We start from the raw sequence: 26581 nt of genomic DNA on the forward strand, positions 1-26581 counted from the left end.
GTTGTCCATTAAGATTATTAATGAACAAGCTCAATTTGCACTTTATGTCATAGGATGGATCTTTCACATTTTCCAGTTAAATGGCTGTGTGGTTTTAGTAGTTGATAGTAGGTTGGTTACAATGATTTTATCCCTTTTTCACTGGTTTTAAGGTTATTTATGGTTATTTATGTTATTTTATTGTTGGTTGTATTTATTTTTGTGCTTATTATTGTGGTAATGTTGGTTCTGTTTATTGTTTGTGCAGTTGAGCCCCCTCATACACCAAGCTAAATTGCTCCGAAAGGAGACAATTAATAAAGAATTTTGAGCTTTTCCCTGTGTTCGGCCTGGTTAGTTTAATCTCTTGGTTTTTGTCTTTCACATTTGCTTCTGGGTTTCATTGGGCCAAGTCCTTTATAACCACCAATTGAGCATCTCCTAGTTGCTGGATTGTATTAGGTTCTGTCCAGCTCTCTATCATTCCAAGTTGTGTTTTTGATTCCACATTACTGACCTTTTTACTGTTTCTTTGTTTGCTGTTTTTGCTGTGGCTACAATGTTTGGATTCCATGTAACAAACCTCTGTCGCCATTCATTCCTGTATTTCTCCTGCAGTTTTGGACTCTATGGTATGAGAATCTCTGGTTACTGAACTCTGTGTTTTGGATAATTCTGCTGCCTAATGCCTTGAAAGACTGTTGCAATTAACAACTGTGGTTGCTTAACTCCTCTGTTTTTTTTTTTCTTCTGATTACTCATCTGCTTTTCACCTCAAATAAGAGAGGCTGTTTTTAGTGGGTTACTGTTAGCCAGACCCAAGCCTGTGTTTTTGACCATTCTTCCTGCCTGTTCTTAGCTGTGTTCATGATTAATTAGAACAAAAAGCCTGTTCTAAATGCCATTTGTTGTAGTTCTCGGCACCTGGATCGTTGCCTAATATTCATTGCAGAAGAAGGCAAAAGACAACTTTAAATGAAGGACAGATGGTAATTGGCTGAGGAATGAGTCAAATGATGACAAATGAAGAGCAGCACTTGCATGAATACTTGAAGGATTCAATTGGTTCTCCACAAAATTTGCATTTGGAGTGGATCCACAGGAAGAGGGAAGACTGAGGAAGCATGCAGATAAAAGCAGAGATTGAACCAGTTCACTGAAGAAGAAATGAGTGATACGACCTTTACCTTGGAAGAGTGTTTCTTTGTTTGGTGTAAGTCAAAGACTTTGTGGACCCCTGTGAAAATAAAATCATAAAAATGCAATAAATACTAATCTCTATCCTAAACATAATCATCACCTCAATTCCTCAGGGAATACTTGCTCAATCTGTTGCTTAGTCATTTTGTTGGTCTGTTCAGAACCAAAGGCACCTTGACACTTGCACAAATTTGATCCCGGCACTGGCACGCAATCTGATGTGCCAATGAGTAAATCATAAACTGTTGTAAACTGTGTGTGAACTGTGCGGCTGATGCCAGTATGCAAAGAAAATTTTGAAATGTTCAAAATTTCTGGCACGCATTAATTTTGTGCCACTTGTGGGAACCAGTCGTGAACATTGGGCAACCTATTTATTACATCTATAATAAACCTAACTTTACAGATACATATAAAGTCATGAGAAAGAATGAAAATGCAACTGTTTTATCACTTCATTACACTATATACAACCCCTGGCAATAATTATGGAATCACTGGCCTCGGAGGATGTTCATTCAGTTGTTTAATTTTGTAGAAAAAAAGCAGATCACAGACATGACACAAAACTAAAGTCATTTCAAATGGCAACTTTCTGGCTTTAAGAAATCAAGAAAAAAAAATTGTGGCAGTCAGTAACGGTTACTTTTTTAGACCAAGCAGAGGGAAAAAAAATATGGACTCACTCAATTCTGAGGAATAAATTATGGAATCACCCTGTAAATTTTCATCCCCAAAACTAACACCTGCATCAAATCAGATCTGCTCGTTAGTCTGCATCTAAAAAGGAGTGATCACACCTTGGAGAGCTGTTGCACCAAGTGGACTGACATGAATCATGGCTCCAACACAAGAGATGTCAATTGAAACAAAGGAGAGGATTATCAAACTCTTAAAAGAGGGTAAATCATCACGCAATGTTGCAAAAGACGTTGGTTGTTCACAGTCAGCTGTGTCTAAACTCTGGACCAAATACAAACAACATGGGAAGGTTGTTAAAGGCAAACATACTGGTAGACCAAGGAAGACATCAAAGCGTCAAGACAGAAAACTTAAAGCAATATGTCTCAAAAATCAAAAATGCACAACAAAACAAATGAGGAACAAATGGGAGGAAACTGGAGTCAACGTCTGTGACCGAACTGTAAGAAACTGCCTAAAGGAAATGGGATTTACATACAGAAAAGCTAAACGAAAGCCATCATTAACACCTAAACAGAAAAAAAACAAGGTTACAATGGGCTAAGGAAAAGCAATCGTGGACTGTGGATGACTGGATGAAAGTCATATTCAGTGATGAATCTCGAATCTGCATTGGGCAAGGTGATGATGCTGGAACTTTTGTTTGGTGCCGTTCCAATGAGATTTATAAAGATGACTGCCTGAAGAGAACATGTAAATTTCCACAGTCATTGATGATATGGGGCTGCATAGATGGCTGTCATTACATCATCAATAAATGCACAAGTTTACGTTGATATTTTGGACACTTTTCTTATCCCATCAACTGAAAGGATGTTTGGAGATGATGAAATCATTTTTCAAGATGATAATGCATCTTGCCATAGAGCAAAAACTGTGAAAACATTCCTTGCAAAAAGACACATAGGGTCAATGTCATGGCCTGCAAATAGTCTGGATCTTAATCCAACTGAAAATCTTTGGTGGAAGTTGAAGAAAATGGTCCATGACAAGGCTCCAACCTGCAAAGCTGATCTGGCAACAGCAATCGGAGAAAGTTGGAGCCAGATTGATGAAGAGTACCGTTTGTCACTCATTAAGTCCATGCCTCAGAGACTGCAAGCTGTTATAAAAGCCAGAGGTGGTGCAACAAAATACTAGTGATGTGTTGGAGCGTTCTTTTGTTTTTCGTGATTCCATAATTTTTTCCTCAGAATTGAGTGAGTCCATATTTTTTCCCTCTGTTTGGTCTAAAAAAGTAACCGTTACTGACAGCCACAATTTTTTTTCTTGATTTCTTATAGTGTTTCTTAAAGCCAGAAAGTTGCCATTTGAAATGACTTTAGTTTTGTGTCATGTCTGTGATCTGCTTTTTTCCTACAAAATTAAACAACTGAATGAACATCCTCCGAGGCCACTGATTCCATAATTTTTGCCAGGGGTTGCATATAAGAAATAATTACCTTTGAGACAAGATTCCAAATGCGTTCACCACACGACACGCATGAGACAACCTGCAGCTGTATATAATTTCTCTAATTCTGGGAGCGATAAAAGAATGGTCTCATCAGCCAAGTTCTGAGCGCAAATGCGTCATTGACTACGAAATTATTATTTTATATAGCGTGGCGTCAAGCGGGACAAAACATGCCACTAAACAGGACAAGTGGGACGCATTGGCATGAAGAATTGCACGCCAGTGCTGGCATCAAATTCATGCAAGTGTCAAGGTGCCTTGAGCCAGAGTATGACAGATCAAAAACTAAAAGATTATGTTTTTAATACTAAAAAAAAATAATGGTTATATCATCTAATCACTTTATTTATAAAGCATTTTATAAAATAAAAGCTTCATATGCATCTATGCATTTCTATCCACCACACATGGAACCACCCCAGGTCCCAAATGGCAACCATCCAGGCAGACATCATTCCTTCCCCACCTCTCAAAGTTTAACATCTATCTGTCATAGCCAGGTGAAGTGTGGGGGTCCCATTGGCCGTCTACTGCCAATGGAATCCACAACACCGTGGCACCAATGCACTAGACTATGCACAGAGAAGCAAGCCATGTGGTAAAAATGTTGTAGCTGATGCTCTCTCACAATGGAAGTTATGTGTCTCATCTGAGTTGTCCTAACCACCTGCTTGTTTGACATAAAGTCATTCCAGTGGTACCCAAGGATCCTCTGAAGAGACCTTGTACCAAAAACATCAGGTTGTCTCTTAGACCACAAATTCTCAGGATGGAAGAGAGCAGCACAATCGACTAAACATTTTGTGAAAGTAAAGGCTGCAAAGAACCACTCCCAATATTCATCTATATCAGGGGTGCCCAAGTTCGGTCCTCGAGATCTACCTTCCTGACAGTCTTAGTTGTCTCCCTGTTCCAACACACCTGAATCCTATGAAAGGCTCATTAAAAGCCTGCTAACGTGTCTTTCATTGGATTCAGGTGTGCTGGAACAGGGAGACAACTAAGACTGTCAGGAAGGCAGATCTCGAGGACCGAGCTTGGGCACCCCTGCTCTATATACTATAAGTGCAATTCTTCTTAATATTTTAGTACTTTAGCAGCTTCCAAAATGAAAAGGACAATAATAATAAGACATCTGCATATTTAGAGACTGTTTACAACACTGATGGCCAAAGGAGGCAGGAGGGGGTTTTGTCAGAAGGTAGTGAAAAAAAGAATATTATCCCCAGGTGACCGTGATAACGAATGTGACAATAATCCAATGAGGAACCAATCCAAAAATACTACAAAAAAAAAAAAAAAAGATGTGACAATCCAACAAATGGGGTAACACAAAACAACTGTTAAAAACAACAGCAAGAAATCAGTTGAAGTAAAAAAACAACATGAGATCGATCATGGACATAGACGTGGCAGCTTGACTCCAATAAAGAGTGCACGAGGGGCAGGGTCCTCGTTAACGAAGCTGTTAAGATGCCACTCTCAGCTGTCAGGTGTAACCCTGGCAACCGAACATGTCCGCAGACAAAAACAAGCATTAATACAAATACCAACATAACCCTACATACATGAGCCAAACTTAGAAATCACATATAACTAAAAAAAAATAAAATACAGGGACCGGTGGGGGACAGCACACACACACACACACGACCACAGGGGGAGGAGCACACGAATGGCAAACCAACATGAACCCCGACAGACAGCAGGAGGGGGGTGCAATACACTCAGGACACAAAAGCAACATAGGACTCGGGAGTTGTTTAAGTCCACCAGGAAGATACAACTACACTGACAGGTGAGGCTGCAGGGGTGGAACACTAGGGACAGGCAGGAACCACATAAAAAGAACACCAAAAAAAAACCTCACCCAAACCGAACCCCAACAAAAAGCTTGATCGTAAAAAGAGAGAGATTAAAGATTTTCTTGGAGTTAAGTGTGCAGAAAATTCTTTTTATTTATTGCTAGTATTGTTCTGTCACCTTACTGTTTCTGAGTGCGGTATACAATTGTATTTAATGTTTTTAATCAAACATTTGTAGTGTAAGCTGCAGCTCATCCTATATTAGACTTGGACTTTCTTTATTGTCATTGCACAAAAACACAACAGTGAGTCTGGCAAAGAAATGTGTATATGTAGATAGATAGATAGATAGATTAGTTCAAATAGAGCTAAATTTAAAGTAGTATAAAAATAATTAAATATATATTTAGCAGCAGTGTCTGGAATATTGCACAGATAGTATTGCACTCAAGTTTTCAGGCAAAATGATCAGGCAAACACATGAACAAATAAAGGAAATCACAAAAATGTTAGTACTTTGTCATTTTTGCAATTTAGGGTATACAGCCTTAAATGTTACACATAATCAGCTGCAGGCAGTTTGACGATCTTTCGGAGAATTTCGTTTGGTCTCTCTGACACTTTCACATTATGTGGTTTAACAATCACTGAGTTTATTTGGCATTATATTCCCTTTAGTTTTGTTTAGTGTGGGCTAAATCAAACTCAGTGATGCCTGTCAGGTTTGGAATATTGACAAGATATACAGCATAACACTAGGGGAATGAAAAGGGAGTAAGAGAGGACAGGGGACGGGGAGGACAGAAGGTAAAGTTTGCTCACCAGGTGCGCGATGTGTCGAGAAGGAGCGGTTCCTCTACGCTGCTGGATGGAAGGAATGAGAGGCGATAAAAGATGCAGGAAAAAAACAACAGGAGGGTGTGAAGTGATGGAAACGACAATTTTTGAAAGCGTTCGGTGCAAAGTGAAATAAAAAAGCCGAGAGTGGTGGGGAAGCAGAGAAAACGGAAAAGCATGAGGGAGTATAAGGGGGGAGGAGGAAGAAGGAATAAAAAGAGAGAAGAAGAAAAAGGAGAGTTAATTAAACAAACAGAATCTAATGGATAAACATTACAACTTCCTACAACAACATTCTACTATTTTCTTGTAGACGGGAATCCTGCGGTGCACTGGGAATGAACAGAGCCAAAATTGGGCTGAGGGACTGACTTCCAGAAAGGAATGCAGCAGGAAGAAAATAGACGCTGGTTTTTGGAAAGCTATATGTTGTACCGTAAGGATGCCACAGATAAAGAGGAAAGACTCACTAAAACACAGAATCCTGTTGCAGACAACAAATGGGTGGATGAATTACAAAGAGGACAGACAGAGAGGTCGTCTTACCAGATCATGAGAGGGAGACGGGATACACGCCAAGGTCACCTGGAATACAAAAACACAGAATATACATCATATTCACACACAGATATTATGTTATACTTCAGGAGCAGGGATTGGTAAGGACAAGCCGAGTACAGAGTCTTCGAACCACCGCTGTATACAAGTAACCGTAAGCTGACTGCAGTATGAAATTGTAACATGAAATCATTCACTTGTGTTATCAAATGTCTTAACACCAGTGGTAACAAAGTACAAGTTGGACACCTCCAAGTTCTGAAAAGCATGTGTTCACTTGGTGAACTCGGGGGAAAAAAGATTTTATTTTTGCTGTTGCCTTCACAAGGAACAAATAAATTACACTGAACAAAAATATAAACACTTTTGTTTTTGTTCCCGTTTTTCATAAGCTGAACTCAAACATCTAATATGCACAAAAGACCTATTTTTCTCAAATATTGTTCACAAATCTGTCTAAATCTGTGTTAGTGAGCACTTCTCCTTTACCAAGATAATCCATCCCACCTCACAGGTGTGGCATATCAAAATGCTGATTAGACAGCATGATTATTGCACAGGTGTGCCTTAGGCTGGCCACAATAAAAGGCCACTCTGAAATGTGCAGTTTTATCACACAGCACAATGCCACAGATGTCGCCAGTTTTGAGGGAGTGTGCAATTGATATAACTGAACATTTCAGAGTGGCCTTTTGTGAATATTCTGTTAAATGCACAATAAAACAATTTACAAATGCCCATACAGAGCCCAGTGACCCAAGCTATCAGCAAACCAAATTTGTTGTATAGGATTACAACTTTAGATTTCTATAAGCATCAAAAACACATGCAGTACACAAAAGACCTGGATATGCAATGACCTGTATGAAGTTAAAGTAAATATTTGAACACATAATGTCCATGAAGTCTGCATCAGTGTTGGTGCAAGTTTTGCTCAGTATAATGCAACTTTTAAAAGAATACATTTGAAACACTTTGTTCCTGGAGTATTACTTATATATTATTTCTCAAACTAAGAATAATGCAACTTTTAAAAGAATATATTTGAAACACTTTGTTCCTGGAGTATTACTTATATATTATTTCTCAAACTAAGAGACCCTGTAAGACTGGAAAAGTGCATCTGATGTCAAATTTGTGCCAAATCAACGTGAATTCACACCGGTGTCGCAGACCGAACGTTCCCCCGTAAAAATTGGTCCACTCTGCCTTCATTACGCATGCGGCATTAGCCGCGGTTCACAGATTATCACCTTGTTTCTGCTTAAAACTGCACTCCAGTCATCATCTATCTCAGCGACAGATATCTGAAGCTTTTGTACAACAATCATTTCACATAAATTCAGCATTATTTCATCATAAAAGATGGAGGACGCGATCAGAGCACCGCGGCTACATGAGCTGCTAGCTAATGCATTCACTGCACGTTGGTCATTTCAAAGTGTCTCGTTTCTGCTTAAAACAGCCTCATTTCTGCCTAAAACTGACTTTAGAATGATTTAAGAGGTTTTACCTTGTCACCTGATGGTTAATCACATTAATTCATTTGATTGCTTTCGGTGAAGAGGCTTCGAAATGACGTATGCGCAGTGGAGGCAGGGTGGACCAATTTTTAGGGGCGGACCGTTCGGTCTGCAACAATCTTAATCTTAGATGGCTGTGTGTTGTATGGCTGGGGGGCCTGGCTGCCTTTTTGTTTCTGTCTTTTGTTTTTCCTTCCAGGTGGCTTGCATTTGGGACTGAGTGGCTGTGTTGCTGAGGTTATCAGGACCTCACCCTGATCACCTGCGGCTCGTCAGGACTCACAGCTGTGGTGCATCTATATGGATTGGAACATGGTGGCATTTAAGACTGGAGTATACAGTGTGTATTTGCCAGAGACTCGACCTTGTGACCAGACGGGTGAGATCGTCGTCTCGGGAGCCATCTCATCATCAGTGGATGCAGAGAACGTCCAGGGTTTGATGCACGGTCTGTGAAAGAGGAGGGGGTGAGGTCTCACGCTCGTCAGCACACTTCCTGAGGTACGTTAGATTTTGTGACTAACGTTTATACAGTCAGTAAATGTGGTGTCCCTCACACCTTATTATATTGAGCTGTACGTTAGTCATGTATCGGCTTCCACTGCAGTGGAGTTTTGTGAACTGGATGTTCCATGCCTGCAGGTTGGGAAGCTGATTAGTAATTAAGCCAGGAAGTGTTTGCTGTTTATGTACACCTTTGAGTGGTCTCTCTGTGTGTAGAGTGTGGACTCACATAATGGTTCCTTCTTTCACAGACTTGGTTTGTTGCGGCCACCTGGGGGGTGTCGGCGGGGTCCTTGGGTCCGAACGGCTTCTGGCTCCGGACCGTTAGCGCTGCTGGGAGCGCACCGTATCACCACCACGCCAGACCGCACACTCTTTTGTTGTTTTGTATCACATCACTGTTATGTATTAAATTCAGTTAGCCTTTGTACCGTGCTCTGCTTATTTCATACTGGGTCCTTCAAACGCTGGTCGGTTCTCCGAGCTGCGTCCGACACATAACACTGTGTAAGATTAAGATTGTATTTCAGCACTGTGAGTCAGGTCTGTACTGTTAACATGCTGAGGCCACGATGGGGGTTTCAAAAAAGGAGGGAGGAACACTTTTTAAGAACTATGATAGATAGAGCAGAGACAGGCTGTGTCAGACTACTTAAAAGCACTTAATCACCATCCCAGCTGAAGATTAAAAAAATTAAAATATGAAGCCAAGTCCAGAAATCACATTAAAGACAAAAGAGACGCAGCAGACACAAACACAGTAACGCTTCCTATTCCCATGTCTTACAGACCTCCAGGTCAATGAACTATGGCCAAAGGAAGCAGGAGCGAAGCAGCTGCTCTAATGAAGCGGGCCGAGGGCCACGGTCGCACTTACGTAACAAACAGAGCAGTGTTCCTGCCCCACAGCTCCTCCTTGGACTGTTTATTTGGTTACAGGAAAAGGCAGAGAGTTGGTGTGGATTGTACTGTGCACGTAAGGGAAGTTTCACATGCTCTGAACACGGAGGCGTGTCGCCACAGCATGTGCCTGCTGACGCACACTTTGTACCAATCTTTGCTCAATCCCTCGCCATTGCTTGTGCGTTAACTTCGGACATCAACAGGAAGCCAGAAGAACAGATAGGGAGCTAAATGCAGAGCGGTTTCAGTGTGCGACTGAAGTCTCAGGAAACCGTTTCAGGTTGAATCTTGGCTATCAAATGACCAAGCGGGCAATGTTCCTGCATGACTCAGTCTGAGACAATGCACCCGTGCCCCCAAAAATCTCTCTGGGGAAAACTCAAACTTGATCCTGTGTTGTGGTTCTTTTTCATTTCCAGTCTGAACCTAATTTAGTCACAACTCAAACAGATAGGTTAGAGATGGGACGGAGTCTAATTTCTCTCAATGCCCTTGAGCTCATGATGTGTGTGCCTGCCCCCACCTACTTAAATTTGAGCATGTGAACCAATGCTTTGTCTTAAGAGTGAACTTCATCCCAGTCTATTACAGTCTGCAGTGCCATATGAAACTTATCTGCTGTGGTGAAAATGTGGTTTTCTACTGAGTCCATGCTTTTTACATGTGGCAGCAGCTGGCGTGAGAAAAACCTTACATATTCTCAACTAACTTTTCCATTACAGTCAAAAACATTTTTCCTCATACTGACCTTTTCACTGTTATGAAGAAGAAAAACATTTTTTTAACCCTTACATCATGTTTTTTGTTATCCAGGGCTGTAAGTTAAGTTTTTACCCTTTGAACCAGACAAAGTTTGGTGGCGCGGACAATGGTGCACTGTTTGCCCAGTGGCTTGACTATAGCACTTTTTGAAAAACTAATAAAGGTTTTAGTGTTGTTGTTAGTATCAATGTTAGGTGTGGAAGCATCCACATTATGGAACAGCTCAGGTCCTGGATGCATGACCTAAGAAGCAACCGGTCCATCACCACCTCTTGAATGTAGCCATTTATATCTGTCAAAGGCAGGTGAAAAGTGGACATCTCCTTGGGCTTCTCCAACCACTGAGGTCCTCAACACTGAAGCAAGCAGGTGCTGCATCATACTCAGAGAAATGTGCCACATGGCTAAAATGTCGTAGCTGATGCTCCCTCACAGTGCAAGTGGTACATCTCATTTCAGTCTCATTACGTAACAATTCATTGAACACAAAGTCATTCCAGCTGTACACAAGGATCAAGAGACTTCTTACCAAAGACATGACCTGAGAGCTCTGGTTAACATCCAAATCTCATGATACATTAAGACAGGAGGAAGCAAAAGACCTGTTCTCATACTGTGTACAGCATGTATGCGCACACAACCATCAATAAATGCCTCCCTTCACAAAAATTGTAGGCCTTGGGTGTTTAATAGAAAATATGATACGTGAATGCATCTACAAGTTTGAAAATTTTGTCACAAAGGGTCCCTTCACACATAGTGCGAATCTGGTTGATTTGCACATAAAGTGCGCATGAAGCAGGAATCGTGTGCAAAATTTGTAAAATCATAGCTGATTCGTACACTTGTTGCTACAATTTACGCACACCAGCGGCTGAAAGACAGAGTGTGCGCTGTGAGAGCCCATCGAATTTGGCCGGGTGTCGGCCAAATTCCAGGTGACACACACAAACATCTAACGCCGCTCGTTTGGCACGTAGAAATGTGTGGCCATTCATACTGTCATCACGACAACAGTCTGCAGACAATCATTGTTGAGCTGGCAGTGAAATTTGTTTAAGTGCCCCATGACTGTAAAGTTGCCAAGTGCAGGTATGGTGTGCCAGAGTGTCGGCTTCCCCCACAACACGTGTGCATGTACATGTGGTTCGCGCACTCCCCTCCGCCCTGCAGGCGAGGCATCGCTCATCTGATGACAGAGTGACATCTTGGTCTGTGCGCTGACAGGACAGGGGGCGTGGCTGGCTGCCCACAGCTGCTGAGACATCTCCGGTTCTGGACATCACAGTTGCAGCACACGTCCCATGTTTTGGGTGTGTGTGTGCTTGTGTGGAAATATACTCAACAAAAAATATAACGCAACACTTTTGGTTTTGCTCCCATTTTGTATGAGATGAACTCAAAGATCTAAAACTTTTTCCACATACACAATATCACCATTTCCCTCAAATATTGTTCACAAACCAGTCTAAATCTGTGATAGTGAGCACTTCTCCTTTGCTGAGATAATCCATCCCACCTCACAGGTGTGCCATATCAAGATGCTGATTAGACACCATGATTAGTGCACAGGTGTGCCTTAGACTGCCCACAATAAAAGGCCACTCTGAAAGGTGCAGTTTTATCACACAGCACAATGCCACAGATGTCGCAAGATTTGAGGGAGCGTGCAATTGGCATGCTGACAGCAGGAATGTCAACGAGAGCTGTTGCTCATGTATTGAATGTTCATTTCTCTACCATAAGCCGTCTCCAAAGGTGTTTCAGAGAATTTGGCAGTACATCCAACCAGCCTCACAACCGCAGACCACGTGTAACCACACCAGCCTAGGACCTCCACATCCAGCATGTTCTTTTTTTTTTTTTTTTTTTTTTTTAATACTTATTTTTTATTTTCATTATAACATAAATCACATTTTAAAAGAACGATAACACATCAGAACAAAGTGGCATGTGACAATTGACAACATATTACTTTTTCACAATACAATCTTAAATAGGTCTCAGTTTACATCACCGAAGTTTGAATTCTGTCCATTTTTTCCACAGCTCTTCACATTTTGGTAGCTGTAGTCTTATGATATATGTAAGCCTTTCCATATTGTAGATGTCATCCACTATTTCTCTCCAGTTGCCCAAGGTGGGAGTGGTGGCCTTGTACCACTTTTGCGTAATTGTTTTTTTCGTGGCCGCCAAAAGAATCTTCACCAAGTATCGGTCTAGAACTCGATGTGTCCTGTTGTGTTACACAGATGTCATACCACATTTCATCACTTATCTCCATCTTTAGTTCTTTTTTCCATTTATCTCTTATGTATAATGTTGAAGTTTTACTGTTCCCTACCAAGCCTTGATACAATTTTGAAATTAGTTTTCCAGATATATTCTTGTATGCGTTACTTAGTACTTCTGTAATTGCATTTATTTTCCCTGTAAGACCTGGTCTTATTTCCTTGCGGTAATAGTCCTGAATCTGAAGATACATATAAAAATCTTGTTTGTCCAAGTCAAATTCTCTTTGTAGAGTCTGAAAGGTCTTAATTTCACCTCTTTTGATTAATTTACTAAACATAGTCAGGCCTCTGTTTGACCATTCCTTAAATTTTGAGTTCATGATTCCTGGTTTGAAGTTTGTGTCGTATGCCACCAACTAAAGATCTTAATTTCACTCTCCATCTGGTATTTTTTAACTACTGAGAACCAGGTCTCCAATGTGAATTTAGTAGCGAGTCTAAATATTTCTCATTTTCTTTAAACATTTTCTTGTTGGTTATCATGGTTCTTATATGGCCCCCTTTAGTATCCAATTCTATTTCCTTCCATTTAGTAGAACAGTCGATGGTACACCAGCAAATCAAAGATTTCATCTGTGCGGCGTGATAATAATTTTGTAAGTTTGGAAGTGCCAATCCCCCCTCTTCTTAGGTATTTGAAGTGTTGAGTATTTGATTCTTGGTTTTCTCCCATTCCAATTGTGAGATTTTTTTATCCCACTCTACAAATTGTGAGGTGGGTATTGGCACCGGCAAACATTGGAACAGATACAAAATTCTGGGTAGTACATTCATCTTAATTATATCAATTCTTGCATTCATATCGAGTAACAGTATTCCCCACTTCTCCATATCTTTGTATATTTCCTGATTAAGAGGAATATAGTTTATTTTGTACAGATTGGTTAGATTGTAATTGTTATGCCCAGGTAACTGATTGTTTCTTTCACCCACTTGAAGTTGTATTGTTTAATCCTGTCTGTTGTTGGACTATAGTTAAAAGACAAAACTTGAGTCTTCATTTTATTCAATTTGTACCCTGACAAGAGACCATAAAAGTCAAAAATGTTCATCAATTTAGGGAGACTTATTTCTGGTCGTTTTAAATATATTAAGACATCGTCTGCAAATAATCCAATTTTATGTTCAGTTTCTCTAATTTTAACTCCCTCTATTTCCTCGGCCTGTCTTATTGCTTGGGCCAAGGGTTCAATAAATATTGCAAATAGAATAGGGGAGAGGCAACAGCCTTGTCTTGTGGACCTTTCAAGTTTGAACCAGTTCGAGAGACCACCATTTATCTTGATTCTTGCTTTAGGATTCTGGTATAATGTTTGAATACATGCGACAGATTGTGAATTTAAACCAAATTTCTCCAGACTAAGATACAGAAATCTCCAGCTAACACTGTCAAAAGCCTTTTCGGCATCTAAACTTAATAATATTGCACTTTCCTCCTTTTTCTGGATTTCTTCGATTACATGTAGAGTCCTCCTAATATTGTCATGAGTCTGTCGCCCTTTAATAAAGCCAGATTGATCTTCGTCTATTATGTCTGATATGAAGGTTTGGAATCTATTAGATATAATTGATGAATATATTTTGTAATCGCAATTTAGTATTGATATTGGTCTATAGTTTTCGCAGTATTCTCTATTTTTGCCTTCCTTGGGTATGACCGTGATTGTGGCCTCGTTCCATGATGGAGGAAGTTTCCCATTCTTTATTGTCTGATTAAATGATGCTAACATCATTGGGTTAAGTTCTTTTTTGAAGATCTTATACCATTCTATGGGAAATCCGTCAGTCCCCGGAGTCTTATTAGGTTTCATTCTTTTAACTGCATCTTCTAATTCTTTCTCTGTAATCTCAGAGCAAATTTTAGTATTTTGTGAATTCCCTATATTTGGAAGATCTAATGAATTTAGAAATATTTTAATTGTCTCATCGTCGGTAGCTCTGGGTTGTTTATATAAAGTTGTATAATATTCTTCAAATGCTCTCTCGATCTCTTCTGGCTTAAACTTTAGTGCTTTTGATATAGGGTCTCTAATTTTTTAAATTGTACTAAGCTGTTTGTTTCTTAATTGCCTCGCCAATGATTTAGTTGCTTTCGGACCTCCTTCATAGTAAGTCTGTTTTAGAAATCTGATTTTTTTTTTTCCACTTCCGTTGTTAGTATATTATCAATCTTAGTTCTAGCTTCCTTGATTTTTAACAATGTGTTTGTGGTCGTTTATCTTCTTGTGCAATTCTTCGAGTTTTTGTAATTCCTTCACAGTTTCCTGGTACTCCTTCAGTTTTTGTTTTTTATTGTATGAAGCTATTGATATTAGTTTACCCTGTATTACTGCCTTCATAGCATCCCACAATATTGTGGGATCTATTCCTCCCTGGTCATTTTCGTTTCTATATATTTCGATGTCTTTTCTTATTTTTTCCACTAATTCTTTATCATTTAGCAATCCAATGTTCAATCTCCAATTTGTGATCTTGGTTCTCCTATTTAAGTTTACGGTCAGGTATAGTGAGCAATGGTCAGACAGGTCAGCTGTGCCTATCTTGCATTCTACTATTCTGAATCTATCTTCTTTATTCATTAAGAAATAATCTATTCTTGTGTAGGTCAAATGTGGGCTTGAATAAAATGTGTAGTCCTTTTTCAACGGGTGGGATTCTCTCCAGACATCTATTATTCCCAATTCTTTCAAAGTAGTATTTATGTAGTGTGCTATTTTGGTTTTGCTACCTTTTGTCTTGCTAGTAGTGTCCAAAAAGTGGTTCAAAACAATATTTAGATCACCTCCACTAATTAATATGCCATCAGACTCCTGGGAAATGATATCAAATACCAATTTAAAGAAAGATTTATCTGACTCTGGGGGAGCATATATATTAAATAACGTAACCAGTTCTTCTTCTAACCTCCCTTTAATCATAATATATCTGCCTTCCTTATCTTTTACTTCTTTTATGCATTCAAATTTGATTTTATTAGAGATTAAGATTGCGACTCCCCTTTACTACTTCCTTTAAATGAACTATAAAAAGTATTTCTGTAGCCCATAGTTTTTAATTTTCCATGCTCCTTGTCAGAGAGATGAGTTTCTTGTAAGTAGATTACATCGGCTTTTTCTTTTTTAAACTTAGTGCGAGCCTTTTTTCTTTTTATTGGATTATTCAATCCATTTATGTTGAGTGATATTATATTCAAAGGATTAAGTTGCATCTTTAACAAAAAAAGGATTCTTGTTTTTCACATTGCCACAAAGAACACATTTAACAATATGAACAATAACCTGAAAAGAACGGTTGAGAACCTGTATCCGGTAAGTCCAAGGACCTTCATCTGGTCCCAGTGTCCTGTTGGTGGTGGAGGTGTAAAACCTCCTGGAGAAGGAGGGCCCCTCTGTAGCTGTGGAGATGGACTCGTGAATGAGTCTCCCCTTCATTCTACACTAGTCCAACAGTTTTCGATATTCCCACCAAAATTGTGCGTTAACGACGACCGTTTAGCTAGGGAGGTAGGTTGTAGCTTATCCAAAATATCTATCCAATATAAATAAAAACAGGTTTGTTTGTCCACATCACAATTTGTGTTGGGTTAATGATTTTCAAGTAAGGATGAGACAAAAAATAAGTAAGAGACACAAATCAAGGTTGATATAAAGAAATAATAATAATGATTACTCCCAAACATAGCACTCTACTTATACTGGAACCTCGTATTATATATATATATATATATATATTTTTTTTTTTTTTTTTTTTTTTTGTCCGTGGTACTAGTGTTGACAATGTCTATTTACAACTACCTCCCTTTATTTGTTTCACCTCATCTTCGAAACTCCTGGAGCCTCTCCTTTGCTCTCTGACTGGCTCCTCTCCTCGCAGATGACTCCTGGTTCCTCTCCCATGGAAACACTTCTTTGATCCTGTTGTTGAGTGCCTCCTCTTGTTCTTCTCCCGTCTCCATGTCAAGCCCTCTCTCCCGCATCTCCTTTGCTGCCTCCTGTGGGCTGGCATAGGTTTTTGGCCTGTTTTGCCAATGGATTCTGATTTTTGTTAGTGGTGTTTGAAATTTAACACTGTGTGTCTTCAATACCTTTTTGATGCCACTGTATGCTTTACGTTTTTTAACTACCTCGTTGGGGTAGTCGTGATCAAAAAACAGTGGTTTGTTGTTCACTTGTATTCGTTTCTTCCATGCTTTCTTGAGAAGGGACTCTTTGGTGTCAAATTCCAAAAAGTTCACAATGATAGACCTAGGTGTTGCTCCAGGTCCAGGACGTCCAGCTATTGCCCTGTGTGCTCGCTGAATTGCGAGACGGGTCTCATCTGGTAGCTACAATTCCTTCCGCAGCATTTTCTCCACGTAGCGGTGGACTGAGTCCCCCTCCGCTCCCTCTGGTACTCCAAAGATTCGAATGTTATTTCTCCTTGATCTTCCTTCTAAGTCAGTTAACTTCTCTTTCATATCCTGTTGCGTTTCCAAAGCCGTGAGGAGGGCTCGTTTTAACTCAATACTCCATTCTTCCAGTTCTTCGATCCGGTTTTGCGCCTCTTCTAGAGCTTGTTTCTGCTCTGAGAGTTCTTTCGTGCTTTCCGACAACGTCTGGTCGACCTGTTCTTTAAACGTACTGAATTCCTGCTTTAAATCTGACTTGACTTCGTTTTTGAGCATCACAAAGTCACTCTTCATTTCTTGTTTAAGCTCTCGTATTTCTTTTGTTATGCTGTACAGCCCGTCCTGCCACGTACTAGCTGTTAGCTTAGCTCCCTTAGCATTAGCCATTAGCTTGTCCTCTCGAGTGCTACCTTCTTCCTCCGTTTCTGAATCGTTTTCGGCTCTGTTCTGAGGTCTCTGTTTTGGTCGTCTTCCTCTTTTTTGTTCCCCGCTCATCCCCACTTGTCCTTTAATTTTGAATTTCGAGTATTCTCAGATTTGGGGATGAGTTTATGATTTCTTGGCGAGAGCCCTGCATTAAGCGTCCATTTTGCTTGCTGCCCATCCAGCATGTTCACCTCCAAGATCGTCTGAGACCAGCCACTCGGACAGCTGCTGAAACAATCGGTTTGCATAACCAAAGAATTTCTGCACAAACTGTCAATAACCATCTCAGGGAAGCTCATCTGCATGCTCGTCGTCCTCATTGGGGTCTCGACCTGACTCCAGTTCGTCGTCGTAACTGACTTGAGTGGGCAAATGCTCACATTCGTTGGCGTTTGGCACGTTGGAGAGGTGTTCTCTTCACGGATGAATCCCAGTTCACACTGTTCAGGGCAGATGGCAGACAGCGTGTGTGGTGTCGTGTGGGTGAGTGGTTTTCTGATGTCAATGTTGTGGATCGAGTGGCCCATGGTGGCGGTGGGGTTATGGTATGGGCAGGCGTCTGTTATGGACGAAGAACACAGGTGCATTTTATTGATGGCATTTTGAATGCACAGAGATACCGTGATGAGATCCTGAGGCCCATTGTTGTGCCATACATCCAAGAACATCACCTCATGTTGCAGCAGGATAATGCACACCCCATGTTGCAAGGATCTGTACACAATTCTTGGAAGCTCAAAATGTCCCAGTTCTTGCATGGCCGGCATACTCATCGGACATGTCACCCATTGAGCATGTTTGGGATGCTCTGGACCGGCATATACGACAGCGTGTACCAGTTCCTGCCAATATCCAGCAACTTTGCACAGCCATTGAAGAGGAGTGGACCAACATTCCACAGGCCACAATTGACAACCTGATCAACTCTATGCAAAGGAGATGTGTTGCACTGCATGAGGCAAATGGTGGTCACACCAGATACTGACTGGTATCCCCCCCCCAATAAAACAAAACTGCACCTTTCAGAGTGGCCTTTTATTGTGGACAGTCTAAGGCACACCTGTGCACTAATCATGGTGTCCAATCAGCATCTTGATATGGCACACCTGTGAGGTGGGATGGATTATCTCAGCAAAGGAGAAGTGCTCACTATCACAGATTTAGACTGGTTTGTGAACAATATTTGAGGGAAATGGTGATATTGTGTATGTGGAAAACGTTTTAGATCTTTGAGTTCATCTCATATAAAATGGGAGCAAAACCAAAAGTGCTGCGTTTATATTTTTGTTGAGTGTACATAAAAACTGACTGTCAGTTCATGTGGGCACGTAGCAGATGATCTGAAGGTCACGTCTGACAGGACACTTGTGTCGGGCCATGAGGGCTGTGAGCGGTGCACCGCAGGATCAGAAGAACCCAACAGTACAACAAATACGCCACTTTCAGTCATGTATCAGCAGAAATACGCCATACCGAACACTATTTGGTCAGTTATCACAGGGCTTTTTTTCTTTTTTAGAAAATACATTTATCTACTTGTTGATTTTAGCCATTTCACACTCTTATTACAAGACAGTGATTGTAGTGCAGTGGTAAAGTTTCTGAGTGTGTGGGTTCAAATCCTGTGAGTGGCATTTTTTTTTTATTTAACCAGGGTTAAATAACCTTGCGCTTCTGTATTGCATCCCCTTTTATGTATTATTTATATCAGCCCAGTGATATTCACTAATTATACAGCTGGTTTTTATTTTATTTTCCTCCACATCAGCGGCGTGATGGGGTGCATCTCATCCCATGGAACACAGTGCGAGCAGCTGCAGCAGCTTGCACTGTGTTTCAAAAGACACCGTCGCGTGCACGAACCATCACACCGGCATCGTGCATGCCTGCCTGTCGCCGCAATTCGTGGTGTGCTCATACGAGCTCTAGTCGCCCTGAGTTGTATGTATTCGCACTATGTGTGAAGGGGTCCATACAGATACACCCAAACAAACCCAGACACTCACAGAAAACTGAATTTACAGAAGAAAAAGTATACAGTCACAGATAACAGAAATATAAAATAAAACCAACAACCCGCAAAAAATTTACACAAAAAGGATAATAATGACAAAGGAACCAAATCATAAATTATAAATACTAGAAAAAGAAACATATTCAACTTTTATTTGAAAACTTCAAGAGTTTGTTTTTATTATATTTATGTACGGGTAAGTTGGTCCACAAAGATGGAACTTGATGAGCAAATGTTCTATAACCTGCCAACCTCTTCTTCACCCTGGAAACATACAACAGGCCAGCATGCTGAGACTGTAAGGCATGTACTGGCCTGTTTGGCTGAGTACCACTCAGAACTTTCTCTGTTAGGAGAACAACCTTGAAATTTGCTCCTATACGGCCAGAAAACCAGCGCAAGAAGTTAGCAAATCTTGTCATCCTAGTCCAAACTGTAGCAGACATCCTGGATAATCTGAAGACTTCTGATACTACCATGTGGTACACTATAGAAAAATATTAGTCATCAAGACAGAAAAGCATGATTCAATGTCTCAGGATCAGACATAGAAGAATCAGTGTAACCAATGCAATTTTACATAAAAGTTAAGGTGCAGTCCTAGTCACCTTTTTAATATCATGTGGATTATACAGTTGACAAGCGAAGGCTGAAATGGTCAAACAAATACCACTGTTTGGAAGAAACAGTAATCATCATCTCACTTTTGTTCCAATTCAAAAGTAGAAAATTAGATGAGACTCAGGTTTTCATTGCATCCAAACAGGCCTCCGTTTTTGCAGCATGAGACAGATTATGTCCACAAACAAAGATGTATGTATATTTGCATATCACCGGCATTCCAATGATACTTGATCCCATGGCTACATATAATCGGAAAAAGAGGTGCAACATATTACGAAAATGGCAACATCTGACCCCTGAGGTACACCATAAATCAATATTGAAAATTCAGACAGTGTTGTTCAAGTGCAGCTATACAACACAATGCAAACTTCCTGACATGTAAGACCTCAATCACAAAAGAATTTGACCAGATAAGACCAAATCTGACCAAAATTATTTTTCACAGTGGAGTGGCACAGAAAAAGGATTTTCTGAAAAACAATGATAAAAGCTGAAAAAGATGTGAACTTTAAGATGCAGTTTGTCAAAAGGTACATGGCAGACTCAAGCCTTGATTTGGTCCATTTTTGTTTGTTTTTTTGTTTTGTTTTTTGCATTAAAATCCTTCTCTATGCCACTCAACTATCTGTAAGTGATGATAATAGACAAAAGCTGCAATATGCAAATTTTCTCCAATCACAGCCACAGAAGCTGATAACTTCCTCAGTCGACTGGATATCTTGGTGGCTTCCGTCACTTGTCTCCTCCTTGCATGGTCACTATTCCAGACAGATTTAATTTCTAGTACTACTGTTTGTATTGCGTACTACTACTGTTTATATTTCATGCAAATGAAACAGAAAGACATATTCAGTGACTTGGAAATGTTCATGTATCCACCCCTGATTTGCCTAAAGACACAACTTTAATGATTTCAGTAAAAAAAAAAAAAAAAAAAAGTTTGCCCAATAACTTAGGAGCTCTGAAAATCAATGGACTATTTCACTTCAACTCCGCTCTGGTGGTGTACAGAGGCAAAAATGACAAAACTTGTGTTGCTGTCAGTTACAAAGACCTGAGTGTAGTTTTTAAATGGATCACTAGGAGTGAAATCCTGCATCCTCCTGGGCCTTTACGGAAAGAATCAAGGTGGCTTAAACCAAAGTTTCTTAAATTATCTGATTTCTTTTTTGCCAGAGGAACACAAAATATGCCACCCTGAGACCACAGTGCACAGGAAGGTACAAAAGGTTTGATCATTTCCATAAGATAAGAGAGTACTTAACTATTTTGAACTCTTGCACTTTGTAACAGTCTTTAATATGTACACTGGGATGCTACTTACAACTTCCATAAGATACTAAGTGGGTGCACAACTCTTTAGAACTCATAGGCTTTGAAAGAGCTGAGGAATCCATGCAATCACTGAATCTGATTATTCCAATTAAGGGTTAGGGGGAAGGGTGTGTGTGGGACTCAAGCTCATCCTGAGAGGATCAGCTCTCACATTCACAGGAAGCCGGTGAAGAGAGGGCAACACATATGTAAGTAAGTCCCTTTGGCTGCTCCCTTGTTTGCACTCGGGGTCGCCACAGCAAATCCAAGGTGGATCTGCATGTTGAATTGGCACAGGTTTTATGCCGGATGCCCTTCCTGACGCAACTCCACATTACATGGAGAAATGTGGCAGGGGTGGGATTTGAACCCGGAACCTTCTGCACTGAAACCAAGTGCATTAACCACCACCACTGCTCGAGGGCAACACATATGTAATGTGCTCAAATACAAAGTTAGAAGTAGTCCCCTATGTCTTGCAGTGGCCTGTAAGGGGGCCTGCTCAGGGCAGCCTGTAGAACAAACACACTACACCAGATTCTATCTTCACAGGCCAAAACATACGCACAAACTTCCTGCTGACAGACCTCCACCCATCTCTCTCTCTCTTTTCATCAACTTTACTTCCTTTCCCTCCCATGTGGTCAACTCTATACTCCCCAATTTCCCCCCTCTTCATCTGCCTCCTTCTTAATTTACGACCCCTATTTTTCCATCCTTACGTACACTTTGTTATACTAATAATTTCATTCTTTTGCTTTTCCTCTACTTGTGTTCTGCTACTTTTCAGTTATGCTATCTTGTAAGCCTCCTTTATCATTTTCTACCTTCAAGCTTTCATTCTTTTTTCTTGTTAATCTGTCACTACAATTTCACTTACACCCCCCATCCCCACCCCACCCCTTCTTTGTCCAGCCTTCTTCTGCTCTAATCTAAAAGTGGCTACTTAATCCGACAGACTGCCCGGACTAATAAAAGGAGATGAAAGGCCTTGTTGTGACAACCAAAAGGTCAGCAAGTACATCTGACAATATCTTTTAAGTCTCAAATTCAAATATTTTGATAGCCATATCCACTTATCAATAATTGCTATAATTGCACAGTTATACCGACATAGCGTTAAATACACTTCATCACTCAATGCATGATACGTCAACAACAATAAAAAATGGATCGTATGGATGTGAAAATTATGTCTTGTCTGAAATTTTCATTATTTATGTGGATCTTCTGTCTGAGAAGACAATGGCCCCATCTTCCATCCAGCATAGAGGAGTGCACACTGCAACACCAATGTCATCCATAGTTTCCATCGCACACAGTTGTAATTTTCATACAAAGTGCCCACATCATGTGAATCACAAGAATTATTAGACTGTCTGTGCACTCATTGGTGAGTTGGCCTGAAAATGAGGTCTGGTCAGGCGCAGTGCAGGTGTGTTGGTATCACCTTGCACTAGAACATCCCTGCATCATAGACCAGCAAAAAACCTAGTCTGAAGTCCAGTGCAGTGAATTTGTTGTATTGGATATATTCTTCTTCTTCTTATTATTATTATTATTATTATTATTATTGTTATACTAGTGTGATCTTGGTGGATAAATCCACTCTCATCTCACCAAAATTCCCTCAAATGAAAATAGTAAATTCCATAAATTTCTTCAATTAATTTAATGAAACACAAAGTCTCCCAAAAAGCAGTCAACTATTTTAGTAGGTTACTTCTGTCACAGCATTTATGAAATATGAGTTGATAAAGATGAGTTTCCTCCGCAGGGTGGCTGGGCACTCCCTTAGAGATAGGGTGAGGAGCTCGGTCACTCGGGAGGAGCTCAGAGTCGAGCAGCTGCTCCTCCATGTCGAAAGGAGCCAGCTGAGGTGGCTCGGGCATCTTTTCCAGATGCCCCCTGGACGCCTCGCTGGAGAAGTGTTCCAGGTACGTCCCATCGGGAGGAGGCCCGGGGAAGACCCAGATCACGCTGGAGGGACTACATCTCTCAGCTGGCTTGGGAACACCTCGGGGTTCCCCTGGAGGAGCTGGGGGAGGTGTGTGTGGATCGGGAGGTCTGGGCGGCTTTGCTTGAGCTGCTGCCCCCACGACCCAACCTAGGATAAGTGGAAGAAAATGGATGGATGGATGGAAATAAATTGTACTTAATTATGGTCACAGCCAATAAATTTGGCTACAATCTGTTGGTTCACTAGTCTTTCCTTCGAGCAGTTATTGGGAAAATACTTAGAAATGTTCCAAGAACTTAGACTGGTCCAAGGTCCTTCTTAATTATATATCTTTAATCCAGGTGCAGTTCTTAATTGGTAAATGCTGTCACTGTGTTGTAGCAGAGTTTCCATGTTTTAGAAAGTTCCAGTCTTTATATAATATGTTGCATAATTGGCTTGGCACTAGTTTGGCATTAGATGTAAAGTCAGTGCCTTGCCATCTAACTAAAATTAGCATGAGCTGAGTGCCTCCATTTAGGGCAACTGGATTTTTAATGTTCTTAAAAACACACACGTGGTGGCTGAGGACCTGAGTGAGGAGAACTCCTTAAAGCAGTGATTCACGATTATTTAATCATTTATGTGTCTTGAAAAGTTGCCAGCATCACGTAATGCAATCCTAATGGGTTAGCATGAGCATGACAACCCACTAGCATCACATAAAGCAATGCTTACAGGTTAATGTAAGCGTGAGATGAGTGTCTGGAGAATTATGGTATATCTCTATAAAGGCTGCAAGACTGATGCACCTTATATAAGTTACCATGCTTGTATTCACACAGAAACTGAACTGAAAACAAACATTAAACAAAACTCTCAAGAAAAAAATGAGAAAAACACTTCACCTTAAGGGATTACTGCTTCACCTCAGGGAGCTTTGGTGACTGCTGTCAGCTGGCGCGCTGAGAAGTTAGAACAGAACCGTGACATGACCAGAAAACCTCTTACTTGCATGTGCTTTCTAAACAGTGTGTTATGCTTTCTAATAGAGTGTTATATGCACCTGGAGCACATGCATAAAACATTCCCAGGACTAATGATGAGGATAAATCCAACCTCTTTGCACTCATGGCCCAAATTAGCACTCACATTCTGCAACATCTAAATACAACAGATGAGTCAGATGTGCCCAAATAGATTAGTTCAATGTGTGGTAGAGTGTGCTCTATAGATCACCAAGATGTGAACTAGTGATACGTTCACTTTAAAGTGCCTCACCTCTTCCTCCTTTTCTTATTCTCTCTTTCCCAGTTTCCTCTAAAGCCACTTTTCCACTACAAAGCTCCAGCACTACTCGCCTCTACTCGGTTTGGTTCCAAGCGCAAGCTTTTCTACTGCAAATAGTACCTCTTCAACGTGGGCGGGGTCAGCAGAGCAAACTGCAGTGACGTCATTTTATACGCGACACAAACATAAACAATGGCGAACTCCGTGTGTTTACTATTGTGAGTTTTTAAGAGAAAGTTCGTGGCGGCGAGAAAAACACGCTTGAGACGTACAGAAGACTTTGGGAATTCATATGAAGATGAAGACGAGAAGGTACAAGCTGCTAGAGATGAAGAGGCAAAGCATGACGGTAAGCTAATTGTTAGCTTCCTATATTAACTATTAAAATTGTGGCTGTCAAAATAAAGCGTTAATTTAGATTAATTACAATACCTATCAGGCCTTCAGTCACACTTTGCTCCATTTTGTTTTGACGTCAGTGACTTGGTCTGTAAATAAAGACGCGTTTCTGAGCAATAAACGTGTTAATGTCAATACTTTTTTTCTTCAACCAAAGTAACTTGCTTTAACTTATTGTTAAATCTCAAATGTGGGAGTTTGTGCATTTACTGACGTTCACGCACAAAATGTTGATTCGGTTTTAATGACCGTTAATTTACGTCGTCACTGAACTCGAACAGGCTTAAAACACATTAAAAACGTTTGTTTTTCATACAGATTTTAATGTTCAATGGACAAATTTAAAATATGAAATCTAATAAGATAATTATTAAAGGAGTCATATTGTGCAGAATCAGCCTCCAAACTCCCCCAATTCTGTTATTAGAGACATTCTTTATATCCTTTCATTGTCATTGTACACAAATACAATGAAATTTGCCTGCATTTAACCCATCCAAATTACACTTAGACAGTTCTCCCAATTTAAGACCAATTTACAGCTTGTTTAATACCTCCTTGATATGTAACAAAAATAACCCTGATCCTTTTTTACCTGATTATTAAGTGCCCCAAACACACACAGATCTGAGGTTTTTTTTTTTTTTTAAATATACCTGCAATTAAATGATTCATTTAGATTAACTAATCACAAACCTTGTAATCACATTATTTTTTAATAATGTGACAGCACTAATTAAAATATGTATGCTGTATGTGTGTGTGTTTCAGATGGTTTTCTCAGTCACCGCTGCAGAGGTTCATGCCACACCTTTGTCATCATCATGTTATACACCAGTTATGTTTCACTATGAAGTTTGAATAAATTATTGTACTTTTTGCTAAAATGTCTCCACTTTTGTGTAACATCAGTTTGATTTGTAAAAGTTACCAAGGTTTACTGATTTAATGGCTAACAGTTGGAGAAGCTGTTTAAGCATAATCCAGTAGTAAAATAAGTTTTACATTTAATGGGGTCATAAATGTAAATGTAACAGACAGTAAAACTGGTTGTTCAAAATTCCTTGATGTAATGGTGCCTTCACTGAAGTGACTAAACCTTTTTGTTTATGTTAAATACCATTTGGTAAAATCTCAGTTTAGACATGATTATTCCAGCATCTGTGTAAAGATTCAGCCAGCTGTAGTGTGCAGTGTCTTCTGGAGAGGCTAAAACCCAAATTAAAAATTCTTAGAAATGAACCAAAATGTTTTTTACTGTTGACTCAGAATTAAATGACAAATTATGATACAGTCACATGAGTCAAATTGTTTACTGCAACAAAAAAGAACAAATACACACAAATAAAAAAAGCAACACAAACTCTACAAAAGTTTCATGTGTCTGTAGTCTGGGTTGGGGGCGCAGGTCACATGCCCCAGTCATGCATTGCGTGCACAAGATCACCCAGCATGCCAAGATATGCCTGATTAAATGCAGCTTCCACCACCGTTGCTTCCTCAAGGATCAGTCGGATGTGTCGATCACACTGAACCCAGTTCAGCTTCAGCCTCAACGTCACTCAAGATGGTGAGATTCTCCTGCTGGAACAGGCTCCCTTTATCTCTTGCCTGGACAATAATCAAGGTAGAAATGGGAAAGTAAAAAAATAATAAATAAAT

The 26581-nt window shown here is 40.1% G+C and overlaps 1 protein-coding gene across 5 annotated transcripts in view; it reads right to left on the minus strand.

Moving 5' to 3' along the window:
* Positions 1-26581, minus strand: part of tns2a (tensin 2a) — a 198640-nt gene that overhangs the window by 66829 nt on the left and 105230 nt on the right. For 4 of the 5 annotated variants that reach the window (XM_034172181.1, XM_034172179.1, XM_034172177.1 and 1 more), the window contains 3 exons: positions 6526-6564; positions 5965-6006; positions 1167-1216 (listed from right to left, as the gene is read on the minus strand). In XM_034172181.1, the coding sequence (XP_034028072.1) occupies positions 1167-1216; positions 5965-6006; positions 6526-6564 (131 nt within the window). The remainder of the gene's footprint in view (positions 1-1166; positions 1217-5964; positions 6007-6525; positions 6565-26581) is intronic. The other variant, XM_034172178.1, reaches the window with a different exon arrangement.

Source organism: Thalassophryne amazonica, chromosome 6 (genome assembly GCF_902500255.1).
Source record: "Thalassophryne amazonica chromosome 6, fThaAma1.1, whole genome shotgun sequence".
Lineage (NCBI taxonomy): Eukaryota > Metazoa > Chordata > Actinopteri > Batrachoidiformes > Batrachoididae > Thalassophryne > Thalassophryne amazonica.